Genomic DNA, 22,697 nt, shown 5'->3' on the forward strand with positions numbered 1-22,697 from the left:
CATATCCCGTGGGAGCCTTGTTCTAATCTTTTCATTTCTTGCAGAAAACTGCACTGGGATAGGCCACAGCAACCCAAGAAATGCCTTTCTCACCCTGCATTTACCAAACGTGTCTGAGAATGCAGATTCTGTTCCAGCATCATTCCCCAGCCTCATGCTCATCTTGTCCTTTGGAAAAATACCATCCTTGTAGGTTCTGTCTTTCCTTCCAACACCAGTGATGAGACAAAAGCAGTGAGGCATCAATTCTCTGCACAGAGACAGAAATCCGAAAGGAAAATACAAACTGCTCCTTCAGCCTGCTCATCCAAGGGCCTCTTTCAGCTGGAACTCGTACAACGTCATCTCAGCTGCCAGAGCTGGGATTTGGAGTTCAGAGCAACGCTCTCGTCTGCTGCACTTACTTCTGCATGATTTATTTCTTTGTTACTTCAACTCCTCCCCTGCATTCTCAGATTTCTGACACACAGGGTGATGGCACTTAGCTCATACCCTGCCACAGATGCAGCGGTTTAATTTCTGTATTTCAGTATCTTTTTTAAAAGAGATTTTTGTCTTGCCTGTTAGCACGGGTGTGCGTCGGCAATCCTGCAGATGGCTGCATATCTTACATGCTTAACCTCCCCCCACGCACACTCCCTGTTTCTGTTCAGAGCAGTGCCCAGCTGCTCTCGCCTCAGTCTGAGCAATTGTTTATGCTGAGGCACTCTATGAAGGAAGCTAATAGATTGGATCATCTATGTATACACTTGGTAAGTGCTAAGCAAGAAGCCTCCTCACTTCAGCATGGATGGTGTAAGGCGTTGAAGCAACAGAGGAAGCTGGAACTGGCCACAGAATAATGAGGTTTTCCTGGGAAGAGAGATGGTAGGGATTGGAGCCCCTTTGAGAAGGAGTGGATTTTACCTTATCCTCCATTTTTTTGCAAAGAGTTAGTTCCCCCATGGGTTTCTTTTAATTTTTTTTTTCTGCTTATAATAAAGGGATCTGCATACTTGAAAGGTGGACTCCTACCGTTTAATCACCAATAACTGAAGGCAGAGCAGCATCTCTATCACAGGTCTGTGCAGCTTTTGTCGGGAGGTGACTTTTTCAGGCATAAATAGAACCGGGAATCTCTTGTGTCCACATTTGACTTCTAAGGATGAGTAAAGTCTCTGGCCTTATAACCCTCTTACAGCAGAGGAACAGTTCAAGTCCTTCAGGAGTTGAAATGTTTTGTGCGCTGTCCCCACTGTGATGTGTCCTGCAGGATGTGGTGTCTGCCAAAATCTATCAAATTTTTGTGCTTAAAACACAACCTGTAGTAGGGTATCTATTTTACAAGACTGAAACCTCCTATGACAGATAAGCTAACAGCCTGAGCTGTTACAACTTACTATTAAACATGACTACTGAAGTGATTTTTTCTTTCTTTAAAAAGCAGAGTATAATCTCATCAGAGAAGAAAATGCACCGTCTTTGTTCACAGTTAAATTGTGCTCTCCAGGGCACAGTTCATAGTTAAATTGTTTATCTTCAGGGACTGTGTGTCAGGGAAGTTTGGGAGCTTCCCTGGAGCCTCAGCATTTCTTGAAAATTCAGACACTTTATTAATCAAAGCAAGATTCTTCCTGTGCTATTAGCGCACTTTATTACCACTTGCAAAGGTCTGTAATTCAGGTTTTAGTTGTGCAGTTTCTTCAGAACTGCTTTTCACAGTCCACATTAGAAATTGTAGGCAGAGCTAACACCTTTTTTTAGACGATCCTCTACCTACAAACTTTGTCTTCAATTGCCTGATTGTTGTAGCTCTATAGCAACACTATCATTACAGCACAATAGTTACCAGAATTTGTAACCTGAAATGGAACATTTCTGCAGCAGAACCTGAAAAAAAAAAAACCCAACAAATTAAACAATGCCACTGAATCCTAAGCTTCCATGACATCAGGAGGTCTAATAAAAGATAGAATATCTGCCTACATATGTTGCCTTCCTCACAGACATTGATCGGTCCAGCTCTGATGTTAGATGTTACATTTTCTTCAGTAAATTCAAAAGGGATTATCACATTGTGCGTTTCACTGATTAGTATTTGAAGAGAATTTTTTTAATCAGGTGCTGAAGTCCAAGAGGGTGAAGCAGACAGAAATGTCTAGAATGCCTAGACAATTCCCTCATAGGTCCATATCTTTCAGAATCAGCTCCAAAAGCTGGTGGATTCAGAAATCTTGTTTAATTCTGCCGTATTGTTGTGGCTTTTAAGCAGACCTTGTATCTGCTTAATAAATGAGTACTGGCTGTTAGTATTCTTTGAAAAAGCGTTTGCACTTCTATAAAACCCTGATGATTGGGGTTGGAAGAGGCCTTAAAGATCACCCAGATGCGAAGATATTTTAGACGCTGCTGCAGATACCAGCAAAGGATGTGGTGGTTTAAGTGCGAGTTAAGAGGTGACTGGTGAAGCAGCTTGGCAGTGATGCTCAAGGGCTTCTCCATCAGCGAGCCCGGCCAGCCGAGAGGAGACCTGAGCACATCAAAGGTGCGAAGCCAAGGATTAAAGAGCACCAGGCAGCTCTGTCAGCTGATCAGCGGCGAGGCAGGTTCGGTGGCTGTGCCATAATCCTCCTGGAACGGCATTAGGGAACGGCGCGGAAGGGATCTCGCCGGCCGCGGGCAGCGCTGGCCGGTGCTAAGCGGTGCCTGGTGGTTGTACAACCGCCCCATTTTCATGTGCTGTGCTTTCGTACTCGCATCAAAATATGTAACCGCGTGGGATGAAAGGAGACGGCAAATTGGATTGCGCCGTAATCCCAGCTCAAGCGCTGTCTTCACAAAGATGTAAACTGAAAGGCTTTGGGCTTCTTGCAGGCAGAAGAAACTTGTAATACGTGAACGAGTTGTACAGCGACTAAGCTGTCCCTGAGGAGCATCTTCCCCGCCTCTCCGCGGTTTAGATCATTTCGCTTCCCAAAACACCTGCGCTTCAGCATCCCCAGCGAGGCCGCGGCTGGAGGGAGCGGCCCGTGACACTGCTCCGGGGACAGGCACCATCACACTGACCCGCCTTCCCCGTCCCCAGCAGCGGGCGCCAGGGCACAGCCCAGCCTTGTGGGGACCCTCGCTGGGGGACAGTCACTGTCCGAGCCTTGCCGAGGGACGCTCTTTGAGGGACGGTCACTCAAGGACTCCCGCTGAGGGACTATCTTTGAGCAACATTTTTTGACGGACAGTCACCGAGGGACCCCCTTTGACGGAGCCTCGCTGCGGGACGTTCACTGAGGGACAGTCGCGGAGAGCCAGCCCCTCGCCGGCGGCCTCTGCCCGCCGCCGCCGCGCCTCAGGGGAGCGACACGCCCGACAGCGCCCGGCCCTCCTCCCGCCTGGCGTTTTCCCTTCTGCCATGGCCGCTGTCCCTGCCCCGGGCCCAGCTGCGGCTCCGTGCCCGTCCCTCGGCCGGCCCCTCTCGCCCGCGGACGGGGGAACGGCGGCAGGGCGGCGCGGGGCCGGGTCTGAGCGGGCGGGCTGAGGGGGAGCCGGGCAGAAACAACACTTTTCCCTGTTTATCCACTTTCTAACGTATATTACATATACATATTTATAGGTTTTATTTTCTATTTCTCTTCCTGCGCTCGCCCCACGGGCAGCGTGGCGGGGGGCGGAGAGGCCGTGCCGGGTTTCCCGGCGCTGAGGCGGCGGCGGCGGCGGGCGGGGGAGGGGCGGGCGGGCGCTCCCGCCGCTGCCCCAGACAGTGGGCGGGGCCGGCGCGCGCCGCCGGCGGGTTCGTGCCCGCGCGCCGCCGCCGCCGCCGTCTCGGTCTCCGCAGTGAGGTCACGGGTGGGCGGCGCGAGCGCGGCGCCTGTTCCGCTCCCCGCGGCCGCCGGAGCCCCCGCGGCGCCGGGTGAGCGGCCGGGGAACTTGCTGCGAACGGCGGGGAGCGGGGCGGCGGAGCCGTGGGGGAAGGGCGGGAGCGCCCGCCGGGGGATGGGGAGGGAGCGGCGGCTGCGGAGAGGCGGCGCGGGGGCGGCGGGGAGAGGGGCAGCGGGGTACCGGGGATGGCGGGGGGGGGGGGAGGACGGACACGGGGGTGGCGGAGAGGCGCGGTACGGCTGGGGACGGCGGGGAGCCGGGCAGGGCGGAGGGGCGAGCCCGGCGGCGGGAGGGGGAAGGGCTGAGCCGTGCCCGGAGCGGTGCCGGCGGGGCCGGGGTGAGTCACGGCGCGACAGGGAGCGGCGGGATGCGGCGTCCCGGGAGGGGCGGCGGGGCGAGGGGTCGGTGCCCGGGATGGGGCGGCCGGTGCCCGGCCCGCGGCTGGCCGGAGCGCCCGTCCTTTCGGGTTTGCACGCCGGCAGAGCCGCTCCGGACCGCCCCCTCCCCCGCCACGATCGCCCATCGGTTGGGGACTTGTCCCGGTGTTCCGCGAGTTATTGGGGAACGCGCCCTGCCTCTGGCAGGGAATCCCGGAACGGTTTGTGTTGGAGGGAGGCCTTAAAGCTCATCTCCTTCCAACCCCCCTGCCACGGGCAGGAACACCTTCCACTATCCCAGGTGCTCCGAGCCCTGTCCAACCTGGCCTTGGGCACTTCCAGGCATGGGGCAAGCCACAGTTTTTCTGGGCAACCTGTGCCGGTACCTCACTGCCATCGCAGAGAATAATTTCTTCCTTTTTATCAAATCCAAACCTCCCCTCTCTTCAGTTTAAAGCCACTCCTTCTTGCCCTGTCACCGCACGCCCTTGTCAAAAGTCCCTCTCCAGCTCTCCTGAAGCCCCTTTAGGTGCAGGGCAAACTCTGGCATTGCTTGTGATCGGCCTGTCTCTCTTTCACAGGTTATCAGGAAGGACTGGCAGAAGTCTGTGCTAGCACACGGCATGAATTCAGCCCATGGCCTGGATCTCACCTCTGTTACTAATAGCTTGGGCTGGGGAAATTCTGACACACACCAGTGACATCTGGGCGAAAGGTGACTCTCTAGGGACGTTTAGTTTTTGCCGTCGATCTGGATCGGCCTTTAATTTCAGGATTTGTGGACTGCCATAGTAGCTGTCACGGTGGTGGTGAAATCATAAAGCTAGCAGCACAGTAAATCAAGCCCTTAAGATTGTGTTTGATCTCTGGGAGCTGAAAGTGCTGAATAAAATTTTCACACAACTTCAACTACGTTTTGGATCCGTTGCGTTAAGATTGACATTCTTCTAACCGAGCCCATTTTCTATTTTAATATTTAAATAGAGACTTATTCGAAAAGACAGTATATTTTTTAAAGGAAAAAAATGATTGAGGATGAACACGCATCATCGCATCGTTTTTTACTAAATTGCTGGACAAGACTACTGTGTAAAACAGTGGATAGTGTATGAAGAAAACATTTTGTATACATATTGCATTGGGGTTTTTATATTATAAAATTGAACAAATAACTAAGGAAATAGTTATTAGTAATTTTACTCCATTAGTAATTAGCAATTTTACGGCATTACATGCAAAATGGTTTTAAAAACAGTTTTTACTGTTGGATCCTGAAGAAGTAATGTTTTAGTGAAAGGAGCGTGCAGCTTGGTGTACCTGAGGTAATCCAAGATCACGTGAAACTATTTTTTATATGAAAAAGCAAGAAAATGCACATTCAGGACTGACTTAATTAAAGCTATAGTGTTTAGCAATGGAAAGCCCACAGATAAACTTCCCTCTGGGTCTGGTCTCAGACCAAAAAAGGAGCAGGGTCCAAGAGGATGGGAGTCCTCCACTGAAAAAAGCAATGACAGAAATGCATGTAAATAACAAAGTGCAGGTCGTAATAAATAAATTGCCAACAATAAAGAAGGAGAACCTGGATGACTACGATGAAACTCCAGTGGAGGCTGATGGAGAAACTGCCAAGCCAAACAGTGCTTCACTATCTGAGCCTTTGAGTTTAAATCCAGGTTTGAAACACACGTTGGCACAGTTCCACCTAAGCAGCCAGAGTTCTTTGGGTGGGCCTGCAGCCTTTTCGGCTCGGTATTCCCAGGAAAGTATGTCACCCACCGTCTTCCTGCCTCTCCCATCACCACAAATCCTCTCTGGTCCGTTGCTCATCCCTCCAGACAGCTCCACAGAACTCACCCAGACCCTGCTGGAAGGGGAATCCATCTCTTGTTTTAAAGTCGGAGGAGAAAAAAGACTTTGCCTGCCCCAAGTGTTGAACTCGGTTCTCCGAGACTTTTCCTTGCAGCAGATCAACACGGTGTGTGACGAGCTCTACATCTACTGCTCCAGGTGCACTTCGGACCAGCTTCACATTCTGAAGGTTTTGGGAATTCTTCCATTCAACGCTCCGTCCTGCGGGCTCATTACTCTGACGGACGCTCAGAGACTATGCAACGCTTTACTGCGCCCTCGCACTTTCCCCCAGAGCGGCGGTTTCCTCCCCGGTAAGAACACCTTGGCCCAGCTGAAAGAGACTGGCAGTGCCTTCGAAGTGGAGCACGAATGCCTGGGCAAGTGCCAGGGGCTGTTTGCCCCTCAGTTCTACCTTGCCCCGGATGACCCGTGCATCCAGTGCTTGGAATGCTACGGGATGTTCTCGCCGCAGACCTTCGTGATGCATTCGCACAGATCCCCGGACAAGAGGACCTGCCACTGGGGGTTTGAGTCGGCCAAGTGGCACTGCTACCTGCACATTAACCAAAAATACCTGGGCACGTCAGAGGAGAGAGAGCTGAAGCACCTCTTGGAGGAGATGAAGGAGAAATTCAGCGAGAAAAACCAGAAAAGAGCTCGGTCCAAAGTAAGTCCACCTGGTGGTGTGAAACTCCCAGATCTCATTCTGCTCACACGTAAACACTTGTTTTAGAAGCGCATTAACTTGGCTTTTCTAAGTGGGAATACTTGTCACATCAAGCCTAAGTTAAATTTGTGAGAGCTTCACCATGGAAATAACATTTCTCATTAAGAGGGGTGGTAATTTCATTCCTCTTTGGGCTGCAAGTAACCATTCGAGCTGGCTTGGCTTTGTGGGTTCTTATTCTGTCCTGAGGTATACAGACTCTGGCAAATTCGGTCTATTGTGAAAATTTCTGTTCTCCCATTTGACCTTTGAGTAGGTTTTGTGCAGTGTGTGCTGCAGCAGCTGAGCAAAGCAGAAAGGAGCTTGAAAACCAAGTATTACAAATGAATTCTTCATCTGTTGTTTGTACTCCAACATGCACGCATGGGCTGGATGGCAACCTGGCTTGCTGGCCACCCATCTCATGACTTGTGTGCAGGGGAATGGTGCTTTGCTAAATGGCTATTTGGAAGCCCAAAGTCTGCTTGTTCAGCAAGAGCTTTCTGTTTAAACCACTTGTGCAGTGAAATATGCCAAAAAGAGGGGGTTTTAAGCAGCCCAAGTAATGAGCTGTAGGCCGGTATCTTGACAATAGTTAATAATAGACATCTTATTTTTTCCTAAAATACTGCTGCAAGTCTGTGCTGTGGTTCCAAAATACAGAGCTTATTTGTCCCTTGGAGAGCTTCTACTTTAAATAATAGGACAAGCAGCAGAGAAACATTAATATTATAGATGTTCCCATTCTTAGAAAGCACAATTTTGGGGAATAATTTAAACTTCAATAGGTTTTTAATGGTTTCTGCCCCATGACTGTTTCTTTTCAGTGTATGCAGTGTTTCTGTGTCTGTTTGATGGCTGCTGGTTTGATGATAAATCCATGTTGCCTGTTGGATGTTCTGTGGTGGATTTCAAAATAGCAGCAAGAGCAGCGCAGATGGTTGAGCCCAAAAAGGGGTGCTGTGAGCTGACACCTTTCAGCACAAATTTCTGAAAAGTTGGTGTTGCAGGAAGGCTGACTGTAGTAACAGGTATTGTTACAGTGGTGCCAGTCTGCAGGAAGAGATTTTACCAGCAGGTTCCCATGGAAGTCTGCAGTATGGCATGCTTCCACATGCGGAATTATTTGAAGATGCAGTCTCCTAGCAAAGAGACTTTGCTTTTCAACTGATCAAGACATGTCAGTCTTTATTCTTGCAGTGCCAGTGTAGGAAATGAACTGCACCATGGTGGATGCATCCGTGGAAATAGTCTTCCCTGTGCACACCTATAAATGCTGCTTCTCTTCTCACAGCAGCAGATTTCAGACAATGAGATCTTTCAGTTTCATGTGCAAAGATGAAAAAAAAACCCAGCTGAAATTAGCAGTGGCAGTAATTTGGACTGGACTGGTACAAATGAAATTGTAAAACTTTCTGCAGTCTTCCATTGCAGACCTGTGTAGTTCTTTCTTACAAAGCCACGAGTGAAACCAGAGTCGGAAGCTGTGAAAAGCTGAGTAAAATACAATGGTGGGGGAGGTTTGGGGGTTTTTTTCTGTCCCCTGGATATTTGTCTGGGATGTACCCAAGAGTTTAAAGAGAGCAGTGTTGAGAGTATGGTGTCCCTTTCCTCGTCCTGGGGGTGCTTAGGCTGCTTCAGTTGTCTTTTCATGGAATCAGTGAATGGTTTAGGTTAGAAGGGACCTTAAAGATCATCTCATTCCACCCCCTGCCCTGTCCCTGGACAGGGACACCTTCCACTAGAACAGATTGCTCACAGCTCCATCCAGCCTGACCTTGAACACCTCCAGGGATGGAGCAGCCACAACTTCCTCATTTCTGTGTTGTGGGATCAGGTACAGCACGTAGACATTCCCTTTCCTTACGCTCCTGGGGGAATTTATCTGCAGGATGTTCTGTTTGCTGTTCTGTCACCTCCTCACCACCTTCGCTGAGTCAGTCCTCAGAAGTGCTGACATGTCTTTGTGGTTATCTTGGAGGGCCCAGGAAGAACAGTTGCCCTTGGCTAGGTCTTTCCCCACCTAGTAACAGATTAATTAAATCCCATAGTCTTTGGAGCATCCTAGATCCCATGCTCTGCCTTTCTCCTTAGCATTTCACTCCGAGTTTTATTCACCTCACAGTGCAAATACACTTTTGTTTCCACATTTTTAAGAGCAAAGTACTCTTGAGGTTAATTCCTTTCTGTTCTTTGTGCTAATAAGAAAGCTGTAAGCTGTGTGCTTGGTTGTCATAATTTTCTGTGGAGTTCTAGACTGCAGCGCAACATCCACCTGCTCTTCATGGAACAGCTGTCAGCGAGTCTCTGCTGATTCCTGCGCTGACAGATCCTTGTTCCCTTTGACTTTGCGACAGTTTCTCATCATCTCTGCACTAAAACTTTGTCTTGCTTCTGATTCCTTGAGCTGGTCACAGTGTGTGTGGGAAATCTCACAGTGTGAGGCTTAACATTTCTCCTGGTTGTTTTATAAATCCAGCCTCTTGGCTTAATGATTACACTGAAACCATTTCTTACCTATATATTTTTTCCTGAAAGAAAAGCTTTATCCAGCTTTATCCAGCTAGCCTTGAAGAAAAATAAGTCATTTTTCATGTAAGCCTTTTAAACAGTTTGACTAGAAGTTATTCAATTCAGCTTGTTGTGTTTACAGAATTATTTAAGAGCACCTAAAATGAACAAATTGTTGGGTAATGAAATAGGCACACACACACACACACATGTATATATAAATAGATGCCTTATTTCATTTACCTGATTGGTGAGGGAAAAATTCTGTTAGGAAAAGACTTCATTTATTTATGGTAACATTTCATTTTCTTTCCTAAGTAAAAACTTGATTGCATGCTATGAAGTTCATTTGTAAGATTCACACTGATGGGTAGACAGTAAATTCAGTTTCCATTTGAAGTAGATAAAAAAAAAAAGGGCAAAAATCTGACCTAGTAATTTGAAAATAGAGATGACCTGATAATTTCATATGTAAATATATAAGCATGTTAAAGTGTGAGTCCTAAAATATGGACAAATGCGATCTGAAGCTAAAATCAGATCACTGCATACTAGCTGCAGTGTAAGTAGATTATATGTGATTATTTAAATTATTAGAATGATCTCAGTAAGTAGAAAAAACTTGACAAGTGTCAGGACGAGGCCATTTTTCTAGAGATTATTCAAATCTTTTTTTTAAAGCCTTTTTTATGAATTTACAACTCCAGAGCTTCTCTTCCTTGTGCCCTCCCTCCCTTTCTGTCTGTGTTGGAAGTGAGGAGCTGCAGGGGTGGAGTTGAATTTCGGTTTCATTGTGAGAGCTGAGTTCGGTGGGGTGGAGGTTTTGGTCGGGGTGGGGTAGGTGGGGTTTGGTCCCTGCCAGGGTCGGGTGGCGTTGGATTGTGCAGACCATGGCTCCGGTGACACCAGTGTCACTGGGGGTCCCCCACTGCCAAGGATGAAGTTCTCTAAAAGCTCATTCCAGGCTGTCTAAATACAAACTTTCCTGATAATATGGCACATAACTTCTGAAGATATTAGAACACTACATAAAGGTTTCAGTACAGGGTTATTTAATTTTTTTTTTTTTTTTAGCTTTATAGGCTGTTTTTTAATTGAGCAGCTTATCGAAGGGACTGGGTCAGGCTGGAATGGTGTTGACTTATTTTGTAGCAGCCTGTAGGGTGCTGTGCTTTGGATTTGTGACTAAAACTCTGGCTAACATACCAATGTTCTGGCTACTGCAATAAAAACTGGGATAGAAGGAGGAGAAAGAGGGTTTGGCATCCCGGGTAGAGGTTGTCCGAGGGTAGCTGGGCAGTTGTCTGTGTGAGGGACTGAGCCATGCCCTTTGCTTTACTTGTGTTTTTCCTTCACCTCTTAAACCAACTTTACCTTGATCCAGGAGCTTTCTTGCACTTTTCCCTTCCATGCCCTGGGGATGGTGCTGAGGGAGCAGCTCTGTGGGTGCTTGGCAGCTGCCTGGGGTCAGCCAAGCACACCCTACCCAAAACCCCACGTGCCAAGGCTGCTCTAATGCCGTGAAATTACCGATCAGTTTCTTAGCTGTGAGGATATTGTTGGTGAGCCACCTCTCACTTGAAATTAAGAGCAGCTTCTCAGGGGAACGCAAAGTATCACCAGGAATTTTGAGGAAAGAGCAATTCCAAAAACCTTTCTTGAGACACACGGAAGAAGAATTGCTTTCCAAATGCAAAATACACAGAAGTTTTTAAGATTGTGTATTCTGATGCACCTGAGTTAATTTTGTTTGCTACTGCAGAGGGAATGGCATTTTCATCTTATTGGGAGCAGCTTTGCCTGCTTGTGTGATAAAAATTTGTGATGACTGAAGGAAGTTCTGTCCCTGGAACACCAGCACGCTGTTCCATTTAATTTTGAAATAAAGAATCTGGCAGGTGCTTACTTTATATAGACACATTATTACAAAAGGCTCCTACACCTTTTGGGAATCATAGTTTCTGCTTTCTGTTTCTCCCAAGCTTGTTTAGTAGAGTTCTGGAAATTCAGCAGAGCTTTTAGGTAAGTCTGTAAAGGAGTTTTCCTTTAATTTCGTTGTGATTTTGCCCACAATGGTAAATTGGAGATCAAAGAAAATTCTGTGGCTTGCAGCACCCTGCATCTCTGCCAAAGACACCCCATTTCCCAGTACCCCAGTGTCTCTGGTGTACCTGTATTAATGGTGTCAATGCCATTTCTCTGAGGAGTGTTTATGAAAATGTAAATAACCTACATCCATGTCTCAATTACTAATTTATTTTCTTTCCTTTAGGCAGAGCCACAGCAGAACCTGGAATTATCCCAGTGGTATCCAGTTATAAAGCAAGAAGCAGAAACTGATCCTCAACCACCTTCCTTTTTCCACCCCAGGTAACTGAGTTTCCTAGGTAGAACTGTAAGCACCGTCAAGTATTCAAATACTTTTGGCTATTTAGAAATAACTGAAAGTGAAAAAAAAAATGTATTTGCAACCTGAACCGTCAGGAAAATTCTTAAGGTATCACACAGGAATGATTTAACCCTAAATTGTTACGCATTTCTTAGTGTAAATACTAATGAACTGCTTATGAGTGTTTTTTGGTATTGGACTCAAGCTGTGATCTGTGCGTGTTCTTCAGCAGGCAATACAATCGAAATTAAAATTTCCGCTTTCTTGGTAGAAACGACAGATAACTTTTGATCTTTCATATTGTAATACAATGCACACACGTGGAAAGCTGCGCAGGGCCTCTTTACCATGAGGACAACTAAATTTCCTTCCAGATAAAACTTCCAAGAGGTGTTGGAAGGTTTTCTTCCACTGCGGAACAAGGGCTGCAGCTGAATTGTCTGTGGATTGGTTTCCTGGTTTGAGAAACCTAGTGCACTTCCTCGACTCCTCACCCAGTTTGTCACCTGCAGCAGCGAGGGAGATAGTTTCTCTTGATACTCCTCTTGCCCTCACCCCCTGTGGTTGCACGGGTCCCAAATTTGGGTCAGAACAGACCCTTTTCGGTGCACACACATCACGCTGGTTGCCGCGCAAAGAAGGGAGTGGAGGAACTTCTGTGAGGGGCTCCCATGTTGCGTTCCTGCCTGTGCTTCCTTCAGAACCAGGAGAAAGGGAAGTGTTGAGCTCCAGTGGCCCTGGTGGTCTTGGCACCGACCTGAGCACCCCTGGGGCTCTCTCCCCTCTGTGCTAGGCTGAGAGCTGAGGGGAGGGTGGCACACAGGGAGGCTCCCAGGAGCCCAGGAGCTGTGAAAATCCAATGGGCAGCTCAGTGTACTCGGGAAGGAAGGTCCAGCAGTGGTGTCAGAGGTGCCCCAGGACTGTCAGAACACAGCTTTGATACTTGAGGGAGGTGCTCATTCCCACTTCACTGATCACCTCCCCATCCTCCATGGCTAATATAAGGATTGTGAAAATGCTGGGGAGTCTGGATTCAGTGGCATTCTAATTTCACTCTTTGCATTTAAATGAAGTCTTCATATGATTTGCTGTAATATTTTTTTAATCAGCCGTGTTTGGAAAATCTACTTGTTTGATAGCCTCAAAACCTTACCTAGATAATCTACTCAGTAAAGATTAAGTGGGTTGTTAGGCTTTCCTTTTTCTTAGGGAAAATTTTAAAAGGATGTGCTTATTTTTCATTGATGCTTTCACAGTTTGAACTCATGTTAATTTAAACTTACTTCTCTCAACCAGCCATCGTTTATTATGTCTTACCTTTCACTATGAATTTTACTCTTCTGCTGTTTCAGTTACTACCTTTATATGTGTGATAAAGTGGTTGCCCCGAATGTGTCTCTTGCATCTCAATATAAGGATGTTTCGAAAACAACAGTAAAAGCTTCAGAAGTTAATAAATCCTCACCTGGGCAGCCAGAGAAGAAGCTGAGTAGTGGAAAGCACAAAAAAGCTGCCTCCTATCCAGAGCTTTCTCTTGAAGAACAGGAAAAAATTGACTTGAAAACTGGTGTGGAGCAACCAAATAAACGTTTAGGTGAGTAGTGAAAATGACATTGAAATCTTTCGATTTTTATACCACGGAATTTTGGAAAGCTTTACACTGAGCTGGAATTTTGTGAATGTCACTTCAGGTTCCCGAAAATTCCCTCCACCTTTTTGTAATCTCAGTCTTTGCATTTTTGTCACTCTGGAGTTGGAACTTTCTGTGATTGTTGTTCTCTACTTTTTTCCCTGTGTAGATCCTCCTGCGTCAGCTCGTCCTGCGAGAGGCGGAAAGTCTGAGCGTGTTCCTTCCAGAATCACCAGAGACTCTGGCCGTGGGGAGGGAGGTGCTGAGGCACGAACCTTGTCCCCCACCCTCATGAAAGACATCAGCTGTGAGGATGACAAGGGGAGGATCATGGAAGAAGTCATGAAGACCTACATCAAGCAGCAGGAGAAGCTGAACGTGATTTTGCGGAGGAAGCAGCAGCTCCAAATGGTACCGTGGCAGTCTGAGTGCATTTGTGCATTTTCCCCCTGGGCAGCAGGGAGCTGCTGTGAGCTCGCTGGCTCCACTGTCAACATCACAGATTGCATCATTTAGAAACACCAAAGCACACAGGTCATATTCCCCTCAGCTTAAATCCAGTCATCAAATCTTCAGTATCCCTTATGCTCATGAGTTTTGAGCCCACTAATAAGTGGTGTCTCTTCACTTTGCAGCTGCTGGGTCCAAGCAGCTCCTGCTTTTGCTGTAGCCTCTAAAATGTCTCAGTTTTCAGGTTTTTAAAGATGCAGCCATCAGGATTCTAGGAATGGTCTTATCACTGCCCTGTATAAAAAAGAACATCACCTTCCTATTCCCATTTGCCAATCTGTGCTTTTAGGGATTTTATTTTTAGTTTTTTTCTTTAATAATGGATGATTTTAGAGGCTGGTGTTCATTTGTGACATTTCTGTTTTCTGAATTCAGTTAAATACTGTCTTTGCTTCTTGCATCCATGGAACAGACCTAATACTTTATTTTATTTTAATTTAAATGTTAATCTCAGAATCTAGGAGCTCAGGTAGGGCCCTAGGGCTGCTACTTCAAAGTTTTCCTGCTGTTGGAGGTAAAGCTTGTAGATAAGTTTAAAAAAACCCACGAGTTTAAAAAAATCAAAGTGTCAGTGGACAAAGAAATCAAACACTTCGTTTTGTTTTCTGATGCTACACTTGCATCTTCAAAGTATATTTTAGTGAATCAGTGCTGCTGCTTCCTGAGGGTCACTGCTGGAAGTGCAGATTTGCTTGTGGAAGCTCCATGTACTTGGAAGTATAAGTAATTTCTGAAAAATCAGGTGCACGTTCCAGAATTCCATGCTGTCATTGGTAAGTAGATAAATACCATTGTCAGGCTGTTGTTATTGGTAGTTACAAATGGTCTTTTTGGCCTCACTGGTTCCAGAAACACTTTTAAATTCAGGTGGTTTTTTTACTTTTCTAGTCTTAGAAGAAGGCAATATGTGATCTTGATCTGTCTTTACAGGAAGTGGACATGTTAAGCAACTCTAAAGCTATGAAGGAACTGACTGAAGAGCAGCAGAATTTACAAAAAGAGCTCGAATGTTTGCAAGCAGAGCATGCACAAAGAATGGAAGAATTTTATTTTGAGCAGAGAGACTTGGAGAAGAAACTGGACCAAGTGATGAAACAAAAATGTAGCTGTGACTCCAATTTGGAGAAAGATAAAGAAGCTGAATATGCAGCACAGGTGAGAGAGGAAGGTTTATTTCAAACGAAACATGTTTCGTGTATCAGGAAATTGTGAAGTTGTTCAGCCACCCTAAGGTTTCATTTTCTCTGTGTGTTCTGAAACCACGGATACCAAAATAGGTCAGTGGCAGCAATATTTATTTCCCTGTTCCTTGACTGAAACTGAGGTAGGATGTAATTTACAGAAACATATGATATTATTGATGAAATACTGAATTTAAACATGAGGTCTGTTACATCCTGATTTAAAACAAATTCTGTTTTTAATGTATATGGGCTTGCCCATGATATAGACTTAAACATTATCGTTATTTTGTGTAAAAAATAATCCAAACCTCTGAACCATCTTTTTGTCAGATTAGCAGCATACCTTGCTGCTCCTCATGTTCCTTGGTGGTAGAACCTTCTGCAATATCTGATGAGCCTTTTCTGGGCTCTACCCAAACATTTGGCCAAGGGTTTTCTTGGAAATGAAAATCATATTAGTGTCTCTCATTCTTTTCTCTTGGATTCATATGTCAAAACCTATGGAGTTGTTTTTTCCTCTCACTTTCCTTTTAGCTTTCATTATTGTTTCATTATGTTGGAGGTTATTCCAGTGGGAATAAATATAGTTAATGACAAAGGCAATCTTGGAACGCCCCTTTTAAAAATCAGCTGTAGTTATGGTTAAATTTTTAATTTTGCACCATATCACAGAAAACTAGTCTTAACACGCTCATTTTTCAAGTGAACAAAATCCAAAGCTTGAGCACAGTAAAGCTCTGTGGTCCTTTGTTCACAGCTGTGTATATTTCCTGTTCTGACTGACTCAAACTGAGAAACAGGCACTACTTGAGAGACAGGTTTTGGTATTTTTGGTGAGTAGGGCAGAGACTGGCGTCGTAAATCCTTCTCATGAATTTAATTTCATGACATCCCACTCCACTGATTCCTGGCCTTTGCTGCCAGAAATAATCCTCTCTGACTAAGGCCTGATTTGCTAAACATCTGGTACAAGCCCTATTAGTGCAAGTAACAACGTGTTCTAATTTATGGAGATCATCATGTACAGCACATTTTATAGGGCTTGTGCAGCTTTTCTTCCCTTGGACGGTGAAAACTATGGGTTGTTCCCCAAGGAGGTTGGTTGTGTGTTTCTTTTGAAGTCAAAACTACATACATTCCTTTTGTAGAAGTTGACTCTGTTATTACCTCTGTGGTAGATCTATTCACAACGTATAATTTGAACCTTTTTTTTTTTTTTTTTCCATTTATCACATCTTGCAGTAGATTCTGGTTCCAAGAAGCACCAGAGTTAAACAGAGGTCTTGGGAACAGGGAACTTCCCCAAGCTGTGTCTACAGCATTTTAAAAAAGCCTTCATCTGATGTGTTCTTGAAGCAGTTGCCCAGGCTGCCTTTTTTGTCTGAGAACTGTGGGCTAGGAGGAACTCTCCTTAAACAGAATTAAGATTTTGGTCTTTGCAACTTGCTTAAAAGTCTCTTCCCCTTTCTAGGCCTGTCGGAATATGCACTGTCTTGTCCCCCTTTTTGACTTGTTTATTGAAATAGTTGATTCACCCTGTCAGTCACAGTAGGGCAGAATAACCAGTCCCGGAGCCTTTCCTTAGAGCTGGAAGTCAAAGCCAGAGACGTGCTGCAGCATGCAGGCAGTGGGCACTGTTGCACTGCAGCACTTCACTGCATCACTGGTGCAGTCAGGACTTGCATTAGCAGCCTGTTGTGGTCTAAGAACTGCTGAAATATTTCTGATTAAGGCATGGGGATGAAATGTGGTGTTTCTCTAAAACCAGCACAGCCGTTCCTTTGCCCAGTACGTTCTGTAGCAGCTGGTGAACACCAGTAATAAATACCTTGTGTGTTCCTGCTCTTTCCTTCTCATGAGCTGCCTTCCTAATTCTCAGTGAGATGGATGCTTAGTGATGATATCCATCACGTAGATACACGTCATTATGAAGGATTTTTTTGGATGGAGTGAGATCTTTTAGTAAGAAATAACCCCATAAATCAATGGGAGAGAGGATAGCTGGCTTCCAGTCTCCTCCCTGTTTTAACTGCTGGTAGTGTACCATAAGCAATAAGGAACTTTCCCACGCTTGAAAAGATGTTTCCAGATATCACTGTAAATAATTCCGGTGACATTCTAGCAAGTTTGAGCCTTGCTGTATTCCAGAGAGGAAAAGAACACCTGATTTCTGTGTTTAAACACAAAATACATCACAAAAACATTTGTGTGGTTTATATTTGAGCACACACACAGATGGTTATGTATAAGATTTTCTGAATATTTCATTTACACTAAGGAATATCAGAAAACCGTGTTGGTGGTTTGTTTCTTCTAGAAATACATTCAGGCTTTGAAATAAAGAAGTAATATTCTGTCATTCAAGAGAAATGGACCGTGGAAATGAAAAAATGCAGTTTGTTCTGGGATTTGTGACACATTTGATGGCAGACATCATCACGATTTTCCCCAACACAATCTGTGTATTATTGAGAGTCTGGGGTGACAGCTCATATCACTAGAACTTACATGCATTTAAAAATTAGATTTTCTCATTTTTTAAGTTATAGTATGATATTCATGCAACTTTGCACATTGACATTGCTTGCTAATGGTGTAGCAGGTAAGTGCATAATTCTTGATAACTGCATAATTCTGGTGGACTGAAATTCTTGGATGTTTGTAGAGTGGCCATCTGTGACCCTTTGATGTTTTATATGAGTTTGCTAAAATTTACTCTGCCTCTCTGTGTCTCGTGTTTCCCAGCTGGCAGAGTTGAGGCAGAGGTTGGATCATGCGGAGGCAGATAGACAAGAACTCCAGGATGAACTGAGACAAGAACGAGAGGCCCGGGAAAAGTTGGAGATGATGATAAAAGAATTGAAGCTACAGATCCTGAAATCTTCGAAAAATGGGAAAGGAAAATAGAAACTGGAAGAGGAAGCACGGCTGTGTCCTTCAAACAGGGTGTTTTGGTTTTAATGATTGTGAACAATTTTGGTGTGCAGAGAAAAAGTGTTCTTTATGGATTTCTATTTCCCAGACAGGTGCAGATGAAGATATACATAGATATAAATAAATAGAGATAGACATTTTTAGATTTTCCTAACCAATGAAAATCTGCATTGATTTGTACTGGGTTTTTTCTCAAACAATGAAAAATACGAAGCTCTTCATTTAGAGTGACCAGTTTCTGTCTATTTCTAATGCAGTCTTAAGGACTCTACACCTTTTAACATTGTCTGTTAAAACATACGTGGATATCTTTATTTTGCTATCACTTGCACATCCAGGTGTAAAAGTTCATTAAAAATATCCTCAGTTCTCCAAGGTCTTAAATAGTTTGGGTTTCAGTGAGAATTAAATATTGTTGAACTGAGGAAAGTAAAGGCAGCTTTTTGTCTGTAAGGCAGAGCTCCAGATTGCCACAACTGATCGATGATTGAGTATCAAAAGTGATTTACCAGCATGAGTTTTTCTCTTAATTTCATTGTGTGAAGTCAGCTGATCTTTTCAGTATTGTCTATTTAACAACTCATTATCAATCTAAAGGGTGTTAGAGCCAGCACTTGCTTGCTCTGCTGGAAGAAGAAAACATTAGGGGTTGGGGTTTTTTTTGGTTTGGTTTTGCGAATTAAAAAATTTGCAATTACAGTGGAATCTTGGGAAGTTAAAAATTCACGAGTTTCCTTCTGTTTTTTCTCTAGAGTACATATGAAAGAAACATTAATAAAAGGCTTGAAGGTGGGGCTTTTCCTTTTAGAAACCGAGAAAGCCTGACTTAACTGTTTTTCAGACGTTAATGCTTTCAAGAAAAATAATATTTTGAAAGGAAAATGTATTCATTTTTTCAGTACCCCAAGCCTCCACACTTTGAGCTTCTTGCCAACTTGTGGATTTTTCTTTCATTACAAAGAACAGGCCTTAACTGAGATTATGATCATAACTTAAAATATAAAATTCTGAGGTAATGGCACTTTGAAAAATCATTTTGATAGTCTCTGTATTTGAATGGCATGGTAGGGTTACCATGAGTTAAGAAAATACAGCATGTTTGTTAAGCTATAACATTGGGAAATGTGTAATTGTACAGAATTACTGTTTTATGTATATATATAATGTCTGAGTACTTCTGAAGTTTGGTTCCTAGTGGGTTAAATGCATGGCTAAAGTTGGATGAAGAAAAACTTCTTTTGCACTTCTCTCCAAAAAATTGGATACAGCTGGCAGATGTCAGCTGATCACGTCAATGATAGGAATATTTTAGTCATTCTAGTGTTTCACTGCATAATTTTAACTTGTGCTTTTACTTTCTGGTTTCGAGGTACTTAATATTCTCTTAATAATTCAGTTAATTTTGGATAAAACCACTAGTAAAAGCCTACATTGATTTTTTTTCTTCCCCCTCAACTAGTAAAACTGAAAACTGTTGTTCTTTTTGGTTTCTCTTTTAGTGATAGAACAAGACTGAATATCACAGAGAAAGATAAAATTGCACATATCTTTAAATTGAATGAGAAATGAGGTGGTAAATTAAATGTCACCGAGTCATAGGATGATTTTTTTAATAACTGTACAATATTTTAATGAGCTCTGTGTCATATTTACACTGATAAGCAGGTTAGATTAAAAAAAAAAAAAACCAAACAATTTTCTTTGTCAGCGTTGAGAATCATAAAATGGTTTGGGTTGGAAGGGATCTTAAAGATCATCTAGTTCCACCCCCTGCCAGAAAAGAAGACCAGGATTATATTTTTCTCTTCTTCAGCTCCCATCTCCAAATTTTTCCTTTTAAAAAAACCAAAAAAAACCCAACAAAAAAGCTCCCACAAACTAAAAAGGAAAAGGCCTGTCTTTGCAGCTTGGTTTGGAGGGAAAGGTGCTGACTAAATGGTTCTGGTCGTGTGTGCACCACTTGCTTTAAAAACACCACAAATGTTTTGCTGTCCAGCCGCCAGGTGTGTGGATCCAGGGTGAGCAGGCAGGAGTTTTGCTGGAGGTGTGATTGTTGGGGAGCAGAGCTTGAGGCTGTCCAGTGGGGTTGGCAGATCCTGTGTTGGATGAGCTGGGAAATGGGAAAATTCCACCTGGGTGCTGCTGAAGGATGGAGCGAGTCCCTTCGATGGAGCAGGCTTGGGCTGTCGGTGTGGGCAAAGCCACAGCTCCTTCACAGCTGCACTGGCTGATGCTCCACAGTGCTTACAGCTTAGCAGTGCAATGTTTGGAGCCCTCCTGGGGTTATTAAAGTAGTAGGATAGTGAATATTCCGTTCCCATTCTTGTCTGTGTTCTGTGCCTCCTGCTCAGCTGTCCCCCTTGGCAGTGGAGGGCTGGTGTAGCTCAGGTTCCTGTGCCTCAGCCAGCACTTGGGTCACTGCTGGAGGCTCTGAAAATGCTGCTGGCCGTCCTTTGTACCAGTATTTTCACTGCTGCAAGAACTCCAGCAGCTGTAGGAAGTTTTTACCAATTGCAGATAAGGCCTCCTAATCGTTTTTGAACATCTGGCTGGTGAAGCAAATGGAGCATTTATTAAAATGACCTTAAAAGTAGCTTTGTAAATATTCCATTTAGTTAACCTAAAGTTAGAGTGCGTTTTAAATTATTGTAATCCTCTTAAAATTCTTAAATACTACTTTCAGGCTCTTGACGTAACCTAAACAATTTTCATACGTGTAGACTTGATTTTATACTGATTTTAAGTAATAATGTATACATAAATGTGCCATAGACCCTTGTGTGCTCACAGTCTCTGAAAGATAGTTTTTTAGTGAATTGTAAATAATGCTCTTAAGTTTTAGAATAAATATATGTTCACTTTTTTTTTTTTTTTTTTTTTTTGCTACCTGATCCTAATTCTGTTGAATGGTTCATTTTATAGGCTGACATAGGAACTTGGAATGCACACTTGAGGGCCCTCACTTAAGTGCACACTTAATGGTAGAGACTAAATCAGTCATTAGGTCTTTGCTTTTAGTCAGAGCATGCCCATTTTATGTATTATTTGGTTTGCCTTCAGTCATTGCTTGCTGATCTTTTCAGGCAAGGAGTAATTTTCCCGGGTAGCTGTGACATGAAGCCTGTAGAACAAAGTCCTAAAATTGTCTGTAACTTGAAAGTTGCTTTATTAAACACCTACACCAAGATGGAAGTTGCCTAGTGCACCTTTTGGAATAAGTAGGATTTGAGGTGAATACCTAATTTGCTCCTATACTTTTGTAAAAGAGAATTTTAAACATGCTTTGTATACTTTAATCAGTAAAATATAAGAGCTTAGAGGGTAAAAACTCTTGTAATTTTGGCTGTCTGGAAACGCCCTCGCTCACAGTGTAACCAGGAATCCCTCAACGAAAGAGATTTTTATCTAAATCTCCAAACTTAGTTAAGTCTGTGTTTCAGTTTTTGTAAAGCATATCGTTCAGTTTGAGTATTTAGACGAATGTAGTTGCGTTTCACATTCTTAAACTAATTTTATTCTATATTTAATATATTGATAGCTTAGGTGTAAAACCATCTGTACATAGTAAAGGCATAATGCAATTAGTGATGTAGGGAAAGTTGGGTGGGAGCATAAAGCTACTGGTGGCCTGAAAAGAAATAAATCTTGGCCCGTATTTTAGAAGTCACAATGTTTTCTTCATGCATTCTTGTTTTGTATTGGGGGAGGGGATAGCTAGAATGTGTTATGAAAATTTTGGAAACCTTTCCTAGCATTAGTTGGGAAGTTGGCCTTGCAATGCCGTCGTGGTCAGCTTCCTAGAATTCACTTGTTTGTAGAGTATATATTTTGATTGTCAGTAAAGATAACAACTTTGTATTTTTTCTGCACTTAATTCGTGTAATTAACCCACACCACAGAGTTTTCTATAAAATGGTGGAGTCGACAAAAGGCGTAATTTCTCCTACCTATTAATCTGTGCTTGCAATATTTCGGTAATTTAATTTAAGCCATCGATAGTAAGCAGCAGAAAGCTGCAAATTTCAGTTTTCTTCTTGCTCATTACATTTGTAGTGCGAGTGTTCATTGGTTTTCTTTACAGAAAGCCTGTAGAATTTTCTGTTTGCTGCATATATCTATTTAAAAAAATACAGTCATTTTTTAGCTTTCGTGAAAACAGTTACTGCTTACAAATTGCACGATGATTTTATAATGTGTCTCCAATACTTAGCAAATTGTTTTTTTCAGGGTTAGTGGTTCAGTTGGAAAACGCTTGAAAAATGAGTTTTAAGCACTTCATCAAGCACAGCAAACATGGTATAAAATTTTGCTATTTGAAAATTAATTAAGTGTAACGATATCAATTGAATTTTCTTTTCTTCTAAGAGATACCTCACTTAAAGGAAAGCACAGCTGTACTGTATTTAAACGAATCCTAGGAAATAATAAAAAGTTGGTCTGAAATATTTCGTTGCCATCATGTTGCTTTCTGTGATTGACAGAACGTTTTTTGTGTTTTCATCCTCACCCTCTGAAGTATTTATTGCTGTTGACATGCCAGTATGATTCTCTCAAACGACAGAAAGTAGCTGCAAAACAACCGAGTGTCTGTGTTAGCTCAAGGCACCAGGCTGAGTGACTATTCTGAAACCGTAGGAAAAGCCTGTGAAAAACGATCAGCGCATTCAGCAATTTTTAATACTTTGCCAATGATGTACAGTCTTATTGTCAGCATTGCTGTGGTTGCATTACATGACACACAGAACTGTCC

At 43.6% G+C, this 22,697-nt stretch overlaps 2 protein-coding genes across 2 annotated transcripts; one reads left to right on the plus strand and one right to left on the minus strand.

Moving 5' to 3' along the window:
- Window positions 1-3,589: 3,589 nt before the first annotated feature.
- Window positions 3,590-4,375, minus strand: LOC136295049 (basic proline-rich protein-like). The gene has a single exon (XM_066193284.1). The coding sequence runs from the start codon at window positions 4,373-4,375 to the stop codon at window positions 3,590-3,592; it is 786 nt and encodes a 261-aa protein (XP_066049381.1).
- SKIL (SKI like proto-oncogene) lies at window positions 3,819-22,390 on the plus strand. Its single transcript, XM_066193720.1, has 7 exons — window positions 3,819-3,883; window positions 4,811-6,750; window positions 11,573-11,670; window positions 13,042-13,283; window positions 13,489-13,730; window positions 14,760-14,984; window positions 17,759-22,390. Exons 2-7 carry the CDS (start codon window positions 5,644-5,646, stop codon window positions 17,918-17,920), a joined length of 2,076 nt encoding a protein of 691 aa, XP_066049817.1. The 5' UTR covers window positions 3,819-3,883; window positions 4,811-5,643; the 3' UTR covers window positions 17,921-22,390.
- Window positions 22,391-22,697: the final 307 nt, after the last annotated feature.

This window comes from Chamaea fasciata, unplaced genomic scaffold (assembly GCF_029207755.1).
Source record: "Chamaea fasciata isolate MVZ Bird 193981 ecotype frontalis unplaced genomic scaffold, bChaFas1.0.hap1 SCAF_11, whole genome shotgun sequence".
NCBI classification, from domain to species: domain Eukaryota; kingdom Metazoa; phylum Chordata; class Aves; order Passeriformes; family Sylviidae; genus Chamaea; species Chamaea fasciata.

What these genes read in the sequence shown, in the direction of transcription:
- SKIL (XM_066193720.1), top strand. Translation starts at nt 5,644, where the DNA reads ATGGAAAGCCCACAGATAAACTTCCCTCTGGGTCTGGTCTCAGACCAA. An exon ending in GCAACCAAATAAACGTTTAG is followed by an intron (nt 13,284 to 13,488) that starts GTGAGTAGTGAA and finishes TTCCCTGTGTAG; the next exon opens with ATCCTCCTGCGTCAGCTCGT. An exon ending in GGAAGCAGCAGCTCCAAATG is followed by an intron (nt 13,731 to 14,759) that starts GTACCGTGGCAG and finishes CTGTCTTTACAG; the next exon opens with GAAGTGGACATGTTAAGCAA.
- LOC136295049 (XM_066193284.1), bottom strand. Translation starts at nt 4,375, where the DNA reads ATGGGCGATCGTGGCGGGGGAGGGGGCGGTCCGGAGCGGCTCTGCCGG.